The sequence below is a fragment of the Miniopterus natalensis genome, chromosome 2 (genome assembly GCF_054644295.1).
Source record: "Miniopterus natalensis isolate mMinNat1 chromosome 2, mMinNat1.hap1, whole genome shotgun sequence".
Lineage (NCBI taxonomy): Eukaryota > Metazoa > Chordata > Mammalia > Chiroptera > Miniopteridae > Miniopterus > Miniopterus natalensis.
In genome coordinates, this window is record NC_142082.1 from 103,198,375 (window position 1) to 103,210,012 (window position 11,638).

At 43.9% G+C, this 11,638-nt stretch overlaps 1 protein-coding gene across 1 annotated transcript; it reads left to right on the forward strand.

Annotated features, from left to right (window-relative positions):
- Positions 1-1,240: 1,240 nt before the first annotated feature.
- AMER2 (APC membrane recruitment protein 2) lies at positions 1,241-11,050 on the forward strand. The gene is made up of 2 exons (XM_087814452.1): positions 1,241-3,616; positions 7,472-11,050. The coding sequence occupies exon 1, from the start codon at positions 1,241-1,243 to the stop codon at positions 3,260-3,262; it is 2,022 nt and encodes a 673-aa protein (XP_087670578.1). The 3' UTR covers positions 3,263-3,616; positions 7,472-11,050.
- The last annotated feature ends 588 nt before the right edge of the window (positions 11,051-11,638 follow it).

Below are 11,638 nucleotides of genomic sequence, written 5' to 3' on the forward strand. Positions count from 1 at the left end.
TTTTAAAATTATATTCAACATATAGAAATCATATATATGTACATGCTTCTCCACATTTTTTAGGGGGCCACTAAACTCTTAGCCAGGATCTTGAAGCCAGGTGTCAGGTTTACAATTTAGCAGCCACCTTCTAAGTCAGAGCACAGAAGAGATTCCCAGTTTGGGCAGTTCCCTGGGATAAGGTTTTCCTTTTCCCAGATCAAGTAGCTGCAGAGACTCATGGCACTAGGGACCTTGCCAGGCTTTTCCTGCCCCACAGGGGAAGGGGGCTGTGGAACAGACTTGAGGGTTTTGAAGGGGGTGGCAGGAGCAAGGTCAAAAGTAACACCCATGATCTGCTGGGTGGGAAAGGAAAAGGCAGACTCTGGATTCCAAGCACCACCTCTGGAGCGGACCTGAGATTCTATCTTCAGCTCACTCTATTGTAAATGGCTGTCCTGCGGGGTCAGAACTCCACATGCAGATTGGGCAGTAGCTTCTGTGACCTCAGCCCCAGGAGCTGGAGTCTGGGATAAAAGCCATGGTTGTCCCAAAGGACCAGTCAGCTTCCATCCGCAGAACTGTTGCACTTTCCTTGCAGAGTTGCTAATGGATATTTGATGGCTGGTGTTTTTGTAGCAAGAATCAGACCGGCAACAACAATAAGGTTTCCACATTGACCTGGAGATTGTGCTCTGCACCAGACAAGACACAGACGTAAAGAGACAGGCTCCATGTCTGCTGGGCTTGGTACCTGAACGTTAAGGACACACATGAAGGCTTGGGAAAGGCACAAAGATTCATGAAGTCCAGGGCAGGTGATAAGAAGACTACGTGTAGTTTGCGCCGGTTGGATGTTTTTGTGTGTGTGTCTGTTTTGCAGGCATTTTGTGAAAGAGCAAATCTGGAGGTGGAATCTGAAGGCGGGTAAGATTGGATGGACTTTGAATTACAAAATTACGACTCTAATTTCTGCATTCAGCTCGAGGCTCTGTTGCCTGCTCTTGCCACACACATACACACACACGCACACGCACACGCACACGCACACACACCCATTATACCGCGCAAAGCCCTGTCGGGAGGCTCCTCGGTGGATTAGGGTGTTACATAAGCCCTCGGCGGGCGGGGAGATGTTTTTTGTGTGTTCCAGAAGCGGCGGCGGCGGCGGCAGAGTGGCTCAGGTTGATTTAGAAGCCGGATGACAGCGGCCTGGCGCGAGCCCAGGGCTGACGAAAGCTGCTGCTCCCGCTCGGTTTCCATGGAGACGGGCGAGCGCGGCGGCGGCGGGGCTGTCAGCGCGCGCGGCGGCGGCGGTCGCGCGTCCGCGGGGGTCTGCGGGAGGAAGGAGGAGGCCGGCGCCGGGACCCTTGCGGCAGACATGGACTTGCCTTGCGATTGTGCCGCCGGAACGCCGGCCGCGGAGCCGCCGTCGGGGAAGATTAACAAAGCTGCTTTCAAATTATTCAAGAAGAGGAAATCGGGTGGCACCATGCCCAGCATATTTGGGGTCAAAAACAAAGGGGATGGGAAAGGCTCGGGTCCGCCGGGCATGGTGAGGAGCAGGACCCACGACGGACTAGCCGAGGTGGTGGTCCTGGAGGGCGGCAGGAAGGAGGAGCCTCGCGGCGGCGGCGGGGGTGACCGCGGCGGGGGTGGGCCGAACCCCGGTCCCCCCAGAGCGGCCGGGCCCGGCGTGGGCTCGCTAGCCAGCAGCTCCGTAGCTAAGTCACACAGCTTCTTCTCCCTTTTGAAGAAGAACGGGAGGTCCGAAAACGGCAAAGGGGACGCGGTCGATGCCGGCAAGGCTGGCGGCAAACAAAAGAGGGGGCTGAGAGGGCTCTTCAGCAGTGTGCGCTGGCACAGAAAGGACAAGCGCGGCAAGGAGGGGGGGCGCGAGGCGCGCTCCGCGGGCCCGGGCGGCCTCGCCCTGCCGGGGTCGCTCACGGCCAGCCTGGAGTGCGTCACGGAGGAGGCGCCCCGACCCGCGTGCGCACCGGAGAACCCCAGCAGGGACGCGCCGCCAGACCCAGCAGGTGAGCCCGGAGGGGGAGAGCCGGGGCCGGCCTCCGCGGATCGCGCCGAAGTGCCCCCCTGCCGCGAGGCCGAGAGCCCCGGGGTCCCTAACGCCGCCTGCGCCCAGGCAGAGGACGCCGCGGGGCACCGGCGCGCCGAGGATCCCCGGGCACCCCCGGAGCTGGGCGCTGGGGAGGTCCAGACGGCCGAGGATGCTTCCAGGACAGGTGACGTTCCGATAAAGACTGTCCCCCTTGTCGACTCCGACTGTGGCAGCGGCCGGGCGTCTGCCGTCCCTGACCCTTCCTCTGTTGATCCACCCTCAGACCCATCGACCGATCGTATTTGTTTGATGTTTTCTGACGTGACTTCACTGAAAAGCTTTGACTCTCTTACAGGCTGTGGAGATATTATTGCAGACCAAGAGGACGAGGCAGGGCCCAGCTGTGACAAGCATGCCCCGGGGCCAGGCAAGCCCGTTGTCCCTAAAAAGAACCCCGGCGTGGTGGCCTACCAAGGAGGAGGGGAGGAGATGGCGAGCCCCGACGGGGTGGACGACACCTATCTCCAGGAGTTCTGGGACATGCTCTCCCAGACCGAGGACCAAGGACAAGGGCCCCAAGAGGGCCTGGCTAAGGCCGCGGCAGCCCTGGACGCCAAGGTGGCCCCCGAGACCTCCAAAGACGCCAGGTGTGTAGACGCGGCCAAGGACGCGTCCTCGGTCAAGCGCAGGAGGCTCAACCGGATTCCCATTGAGTCCCATCCCAAGGAGGAGCCTAAGCACCTGCAGAAGGAGCAGCAGGAAGGCGTCCCCAACAGTGACGAAGGCTACTGGGATTCCACCACGCCGGGCCCCGAGGACGACGGCACGGGCGGCGGGAAAAAGGCGGGCATCCCCCGCGACAGCGACAGCGGCGACGCGCTCTACGACCTCTACGCGGACCCCGACGCCAGCCCCGCAGCCCTTCCCGCCAACGAGGAGGCGTCCTGCGTGTCCAGGCTGAAGCCCGTGTCTCCCGTGACCATCACCTGCCCGCTGCGAACGCCGGGCAGTTTGCTGAAGGACTCTAAAATCCCCATCAGCGTCAAGCACCTCGCGAACCTCCCATCCAGCCACCCTGTGGTTCACCAGCCACCCGCCAGAAGCGAGGTGCCCAGAACAAAAATCCCGGTGTCCAAAGTGCTCGTCCGCAGGGTCAGCAGCCGAGGCCTGGCTGGGACCACCATCCGGGCCGCGGCGTGCCACGACAGTGCCAAAAAGTTGTGAGGTGCCCGAGACCGCGGTGCATGGACCACATGCCAAGGAATACAACTCTCCCCGGAAACCACTAAAATAAGTTTTGCTTCCCCTAAAGAAAGGCTTTTAGGACCGTCCCTGCCGCAGAGCCTGGGCCGAGGAGGCCTTTGTGGCCGGCTGGGGTGGGAGACGCTGGAGAGGGGATGCCACACTGCACATGAGATTCTCCTCCCAAGATAAGTCCCTGGGAATTATTTTCGAGCACTTTTTTCTTTTTTTTTACCTTTTTTAAAGTATTTTTTTCTGTCTTTTTTCTTTAATGCACCAAATACTTGGAAGTCACCTTTACTTGCCTTTGCAGAAACCAGGACTAACCAAACCGAAGTAAGTGTCAGGCCATGATGTTTGGCCATGTCAGGGTCCAGAGGCCTGGAGGAACCACTGCAAGAACCAGAGAAGTCCTCCTCTTCCATAACCCCTCTTCCCTCCCCTCCCCTCCCCTCCCCTCCCCTCCCCTCCCCTCCCCTCCCCTCCCCTCCTGTCTTCCTCCCCTTCCTTTCCCCCTCCCCTCTCCTCCCCTCCCCTTCCTCTCCCCCTCCCCTTCCCCTCCCCTCCCCTCCCCCTCCGCTTCCCCTTCCCCTTCCCCTTCCGTGGAGGAGGGGGGAACACCCTTTGCTGAATTATAGGGAAAAACAGCCTAGGAAGCTGAAAACAAAAACAAAAAACCCCAAACAGATATTTACCTGATGGGCAGAGGGCATCACTGATTGGCAAACATTTTCCTTATTTTCAGTTGCTAGGTATGCAAATAGGTAAATATTTCCACTGGGACAAGAAAGAAGAGTTTTGGTTTGATTGGTTTAGATCATTTGTTTGGGGAGAAAAAGAGCTCAGCAGAGCAGATTTTTCCTCCCCCCTCCCCCCCCAATGCAGAAATCAGGACTGGGGAACGATTTCATTAAATGCCAACAGATCCAGTATTTTAGCATTTATAAACTGTCACTTTTTCATGTGTAGATAATGCATATTTTACAGTTTATCCAGCTGTAAACATTTTATAATATGTTCATAACCTTAAGTTTAAAATCTGGTTTTATAGCTAAATGTGGTAACTGTCCCCAAACTATTGATATTCTTTTATGTGCTGTAACCTGAAGCAATTCCTTTTTTGTTTTACATGGGTTCTCTGGCTCTCAATGCAGAAACAAACAAACAAACAAAACTATTGTGTTGATGTTCCAGAGCAATGGTTCTGCCTTGTCTTGGGTAAGAGTCTGTTTTTTACCCCAAACCTTGGTTTTTTAGAAGTTTTACCTTTGTTATAAAAAATTTTGGATTCAGCCATCCCTCAATATGGGGAGTCCAAAATGAGGAACACATAACACATAACAATAGAGAAATATAGTTTTTCATGTCACTTGACTTCTGCTTTATAGACTTATGACTGAGACAGATACGTTGTTCAGAATATAGCACTGGCAAGCTTATGCATGGTAACACTTAATGCCAAGATTTTTTGACAAGTGGTTTACTTTGTGTACATTCTCTATTATTTGAGATGAAACATTTATTTCAGAAAGGGTTCCCATATGCCTAGGTAGTTTGAATGATAAACTGAAGCAGTTCCTAGACTACTATTAGGGTCTAATTATTTTATAACATTGTGTGAAATGCATGTCAGTGTATTTCATCAAAAGAGCAGAGTTCCTACTAGGAGGTGATTCATGGTATCAGGAAGAGAGTCATAGTCAAGGGCGACTACACGTATGTAAGTGACATCAAGGCTTCTAATATAACTCTCGTTTTCCAGAGAGATTGCCTAAGTAATGAACTGATAGTACATGTTTTTTAAGATTGTTTTCTATTTTATAAAGAAAAGAGTAAGGCAAGTTGAGTATATGAAAACCTGTTTGAATAATGTGAAGGAAATAAAATAAATAGACTTCAAAGGAAAACAAATTTGAGCCAGTAGCACAAAGCAGGTTGTTCCTCATTTTAAATCTGCAACGATTGTTCTGTTAGAAGAGGTGGTAGAGATTTGCCTACTCTCTTTATTAGTCAGATTACTGGCTTTTATTGCATTGTGTCAGATCCTTAATGTTATTTCAAAGTAATTTTTTAATGTTTAATTTTCTTGTGTCTGTAGATGATGTCCTGTACTCAGACATAGCCTTAAGAACTCTGAACACACCACTAGGAATTCATAAAGCAACTCCCACTCACACGTGCTCATGCACTCAACTGTGCACAAATTGACAGACAAAGGCATCTACTGTAAAATTGGAACTATTTGAAATTATTTCTGTCTTGGGAAAGGGATTTAAATTTTATTTAATGCTGATAGTACTATTTAGGCTCAAAATACATTCATTTTCCCCTAGTGAATGGAAAGAACATAAATTTATCCCTAGCTGTAAAACGAAGCATCTTGATTTTCTTCTTGTGCATTTTCTTGCAAGGGTTATAGTTTTCTCAGTGTGAATCCATGACAAAGTTATGATTGCTCATTTGTTCAGTTCTACAGGAAAGTTAAGAGTAGCTAACGCACTGATGAGAATATTGTAGCAGTAGAGGCAATCTACCTATTTATTTTATAAGCACTGGAACAAACTATTTTTGCTTTCAAAGATTTAGGGCCTATTTCTGCATTTAGACTGTTATTCTGTGTCTTCTTTATATAAGTAAAGGAAAATTTCAGCAAAGCATATCTTAATTTCTCCTTGCCTATCCATAAGCAGTTACACAAGAATGAAAATATTTTCTTTTCTTACTCTTCTTTCTATATATTTTCCATGTTTTTTATTCCACATCTTTAAGAATTCCACCTACACCAGTCAAATTAAAGATTCAGGCAATGGATTAAATGCCTTCAATCACTTGATGGGAAATCAGGACCAATGCAGGAAGAGTGTGTTCTTAACCTTTTCCAACCATAGACCAGTGATCGTAGCTGTTTGTTTGTTGTTGTTTTTTTTGTGCCAAGGGCTACTTTCTCTCATTCATGTTCATGGAAAGTGTTTTTTAGAATTTTAATAGATTTCCTTTCCAATTATTATTTTTAAAACAAATATTTTTATTGATTTTTTAGAGAGAGAGGAAGGGAGAGGGAGAGAAAGAGAGAAACATTGATGTGAGAGTAGAACATCGATTGGCTGCCTCCTGTATACCCCCTACTCGGGATCAAGCCTGAACCTCGGGCACATGCCCTGACTTGGAATTGAACCAGCAACCTTTCGGTGCAGGGATGACACCCAACCAGCTAAGCCACACTGGCCAGGGACCATTCCAATTATTATTAATGCATTATCTGATTTGGCCATATTTCCTGATTTTTTAAAGGAAAGGATTGGATATGGGCTGATGACACCTTTCCTGTGTATTATTCTGAGATATTTGGATGATTACGTCTCTTTAATCAAAGAGCTGGCCAAATTAGAAAACAAAAAAATCAAATCAATTGTTGGCCCTGAAATTATCAGTCAGTTTTATGGTTCTGCACAAAGACAGCCTGAATTTAATTATTCACATTACACAGACAGTGTTACCAAACTACTCCGCTTGGTGCTAACGGTGGTTGGTGCTTTATTCCCCCTTCAGCACCAACAGGGAGAGATTTTACTGTAGCATTTTACTGTAGCAAAAGGAAATAGATCATTATTTCATCTAATAACAACAATGGAATATAGGACAGTAAGGATTTCCTTTGGATACATTTCCCACAAATTATCTGCCTCCTTAAATAAAAAGTGTTTAATGTCTAGGAAGGTGACGACTTACTGAGTTTAAAGGGTTTACTCATTAATTTCAGAAGTAGTTTTCAAGTATTTGCACTTAAACGAAAATTCAAAGAGCCCTTTCCCTACAGTTATCCACGTAAAAGGATATGGTAGATATCAAGATTTCTTTGAACTTTCTAAGAGTTTTCAGTATTGATATCTTAGATTCATTTTAGAGACTCGTTACCTTTAACTTTGTAGGGAGAGGTTGAGTAATGGAGCTTTCTGTCCTCTCCCTTTGTTCCCATCATGTTTGCTTCCTGCCCTCGAGCAGCAGTAGTGGGACCTTCCTCGTGATTTAGCGTCTTTTGACATCTGCATCTTGAAACTCATTTCCTGCGTTTGGTCATTCTAGATTGAGCGCTTAGCTGCTACTGAGACATGTTCTAGAACATTCACATATACTTTGCTCCCCTTATTGTTATGAAATTAATTTAGGAATTTTTATACTCTTAAAAATAAGGAAGAAAAAGGACCACAGCTGCCTCCTATCACCACTGAGGATGGCCAATTAAGAGTTCCTGGATGAGATGAGAGGAGACACCCAGATACCTCGGCCTAACCCTGTTTCCCTTCCCCTTCTCCAGGCAGACCAAGGCTTGGACAACACAGTTCTTACTTAGGAATTTTTAATTCATTACATGAAAAAATTTATAAAACAGTTTGAAACCAAAAGGCTAGTGTGGCGGATGGGTATCTTAATATATATAGCCTGTGTAGGCAGAACCAGAAGCAACCATTTCCTTCATAAAGAAAAGTGACTGTAACATTGTCAGGTGATATGCAAGTGCGGTCTCCCCTCGGGCAGTCGTTGATCCTGCCACCCCGTCCTGCTCTGAAGATTTTCTGGTGGATGCCATGGATTGCTTCTCAAAGCCTTTTCACTGTGATAACGGTATAAAGGAGACCTTTTGTTGCCAACAATAACCACTTATATGGAATATTATTATCTCATCATAGATAATATTTTTAAGGAGTGAGTCAGAATGATAGTTTTATGATTATGGAAAGGAGTTTCTTCTCAAACTGAAAAGGGAAAGATTAAAATAGTCACAAAGCCTCCAGAACTGAAATTGGGCACATTTTATGATGGATACTTACAATGCAACACATGTTCATGGGGCATATACTGTAGCTAATAATAAAAATCCATTCGGTTTGGAGCTCACACATAGCTGTGCTGTAATTGGACTTATTATTTATTAAAAATGCCTTTATTTTACCTATCTTTTTTTTTTTGTATTTGTCTCCTATAGTTTGTGGGGTGGAACAGAATAGGGGGAGGTTGAATAAGAGTTTTCTGTATTATGCCGCATATTTCCTCTAAAATTAATAATAGTAGTTATAATAATGAATAACAGTCGTTGAGTACTTACTAAGTGTCAGTGACTGCTAGGAGCTTTACAAATCAGTATTTAGGCCTCTTAAGAGCCATGTAAGTTAGGTAATATTGTCTCCCTAATATGACATCTTTAATTCATTCTTTTTGTTTGTTTCTATCCCACTCCACCTCCCCTCCCCAATTTCTTCTAGTCTCTGGGACAGGGATATAAATTCTTTAGTGACTTATGATAGTGCAAGAGCTAAGAACTGCTTAATGTCGTTACCAACTCACTTTCAATAGGAAAAAAGCTAACCCATGTCAAGAAGCTGGAAATTGGTTTTGTGTCTGAGAGGATGGTGCTCTCGGCACTGACAGGGAAACCTGCCCCTATTGTACAGGTAATAGGTAGAAACCTGCCTTCCTTTGGAGGTATTCTCTCCTTCTGGGGAGTACCATCAAAAGTATGGACAGAAATCTCTTCTGTTGTCATGGTGACACTTCTTCCCTGACAGGATGTCAGTTATTCCAAGCATGTTTCACTTGTTCTGGGTGTTCTCTGTTGTTTGTTGAGATAATAACTAGCTGAGTAATCCCTTGATACAATTCTGAAATTCAGAGATAAACTCCTGGCTTTTTCAAAAGTAGTGCATCCTATCTTCTGCCTGTGGCCATTGAATCCTAGCCTATATTTTCTGATTCATTCATTCATTCATTCATTCACTCACTCATTCAACTAATATATATTGAGTATTTATTGCCATGAATTTGAGTATTTTATATTAAATTAAAATAACTAACACATACTGTGCTGGGATGGTGCTCTGTGCTTTTCTTCCCATTGTGATCTCCACTGCTCACAAGAAACAGGCAGAGTGAGTACTGGCTCCATTCTACAGAGGAAGAAAGTCATGCTCACAAGGGCAGACTATCTTGTTCGTCACCCACTTAATAAGTAGTGGACAGAATTTGAGTGAGAAATCTAACTCTATAGCTCATGCTTTAATTATAAATCTTTTTCATCCATATGATTCAATTTTTGTGTAACTTAAGTAAGAAACTGAGCAAAGTTCTGAACTGCAAGAGCCAAGCCAGATATTTATGACTGTTGGTGCCATTAAAATGATGACTGTTTTAGCTAAAAGTGACTTGTTTTTAAAAAAGTACTTGATGGCTTTATACATGCAAGTGTAAAAGGGAGCTCTCAGAGTCTAGCAGGTGTTTCCTCATCTGGGCTAGTCTACATTTTGGGTCATGTTCACCAATTAGAATTACATACTAGCAGATCTACATACAAATTTTATAATCTGACCACTGTTGGGTCAATAATAAAACCAAAAGCAATTTCGATAGTGAACCTGGCAGGTTGCAACCTGAGTTTTCGTCTACTCTGATTCTATTAAGATGCCACTCTCAGTATTTAGGGAAAATTTGTTTGAAATTGCATCACAGTGGCAATTAATGAGGTTATTTTACTAATATAAGGGCTACCTACACTTGGTTAAAAAAAAAAAAAAAATAGACCTCATTTTAATGAGATGCAGTGGAAGATTTTAGTAATGGGTGGTCGTGCTATTGAGTTGTAAACCGGGGTAATTTTTGGAAACTATTCAATAATTGGGTAGAGTTGCTGCTGTATGGGAGAAGATAACATTTTTAACAAAATAGGACCTAGGTTACTGGTTATTGGAAACAAACTTTCTCGGATACATACCTGGATCATTTAATAAACTAAAACAGAAAAACTAAAAATATCTGGTCAAATTGGGAAGACGCATAGTGTAGAGACACAGTAAATACCTGTTAACATGTCATGAAATGACCCTGGGTAGCCTAAAGAATTAGTAAATTTTCCCAAATATCTACATTACAACCATTATGCAGTTATTTCTAAATAAAGGAGGAGAAGCTTTAACAAGCTAATATATAAGGTTTTTATTGCTCCCAGGGTAAATTTAACTGAACATGGATGATCTGATTGATGGGGTAGTTTTATAAAGAGTATCAGGGAAAATGGTTTTAATGTTATGGGCAAGGTAAATTCCTGATTCCTGTCATTTTTACTTGACTCCAGCTATCTACCAGGCTCATTGCTAACTTCAGGTTTTGTCCAACTTGTTTATGTGAAATATCTCAAAGTAATATGGGGAATTGCAGGTCATTTGAAAATAATGGCAAAGAAAATCCAAACAAGAAACTCCATTCTCTAATTAGTTTTCCCAAAAGTCAGGCGTGTCTTTGAGGACAAGCTTTTAGCTATATTATTTTTGTGCACAGGAGGAAAGTTGTTAGTAGGTTTATAGATATTATTTTTATAATAGAATGTTAAATTCCCCCCAAAACATCAAAAATCGTCTCCTAGAACTACTCTATGTTTTTAAAACTTATTTTAAAAAAAGTTCTAAATAGCAATAGGGTCTTTTCTCTTTTCTCCACTCTAATGGTTTAATGGGATAAATGAACCAATGTTTATATTTTTAAACCTGTAAATATTTTATTTTGAGTATTTTGTATATTTGTTGATATAATTCCATTTTGTGCATATGTATAATTGTGCATGTTGCTGTTTTTGATAGTCACACTTTTAATGAATGTAAGAAGCTTGGACTAATGGCACTTTTCTCACCTCATTCAAACATCTTAACATGAAAATACAACACTGCCATTTTAACTGTCGTGTTTAATTCAGTCAATAAATTTTGTTGCTCCTTTACATTTAAAGTGAATTCTATTGGTTGTTATTTTTTCAGAATGAATTTTATTTACAGCTTTTTCAATTTTTAGAATTTATACTAATGATAGTGGTGATGACAATGTGATGTGATGTGTGTGTGTGTGATTGGTGGAAAAACTTTGTAAACAGTGAAAAAATGTTGTTTGGTTTGTGCAGTTGCCTTTTGAAAACCTTGTTTGCTATTCTGACCCTGATCTGATTTCTGAGCCTTTTACTCAGAAAATCTCCATTCCTTATAATCCTATGTGAGGCTAGCTAATCTACCCGTCTGTTAGGGAGCAGCCAGTTGCAGTCTTTCTAAAGAGTTGTTTTCTGTTTTTTACTTGTTTTTGTTTGGGGGAGGGGGTGTGTTTTTACTTGATATGTATAATACTTCAAAATCCATAGTATTGTGTGAAGAATAATGAGGTTGTGCCATTTTATGTTTGAAAAATCAGAAGTGAAGAGCGCATAAACTGTTTTAAAGTATGTCTCCCTTACAATAGGCTTGTTCACACTGCAGTTGCTTGCATTGCTCTTAAACACCAAGAAAATTCATATGTATCGGTACAACGTGATGAGGATAGATGTCCAAA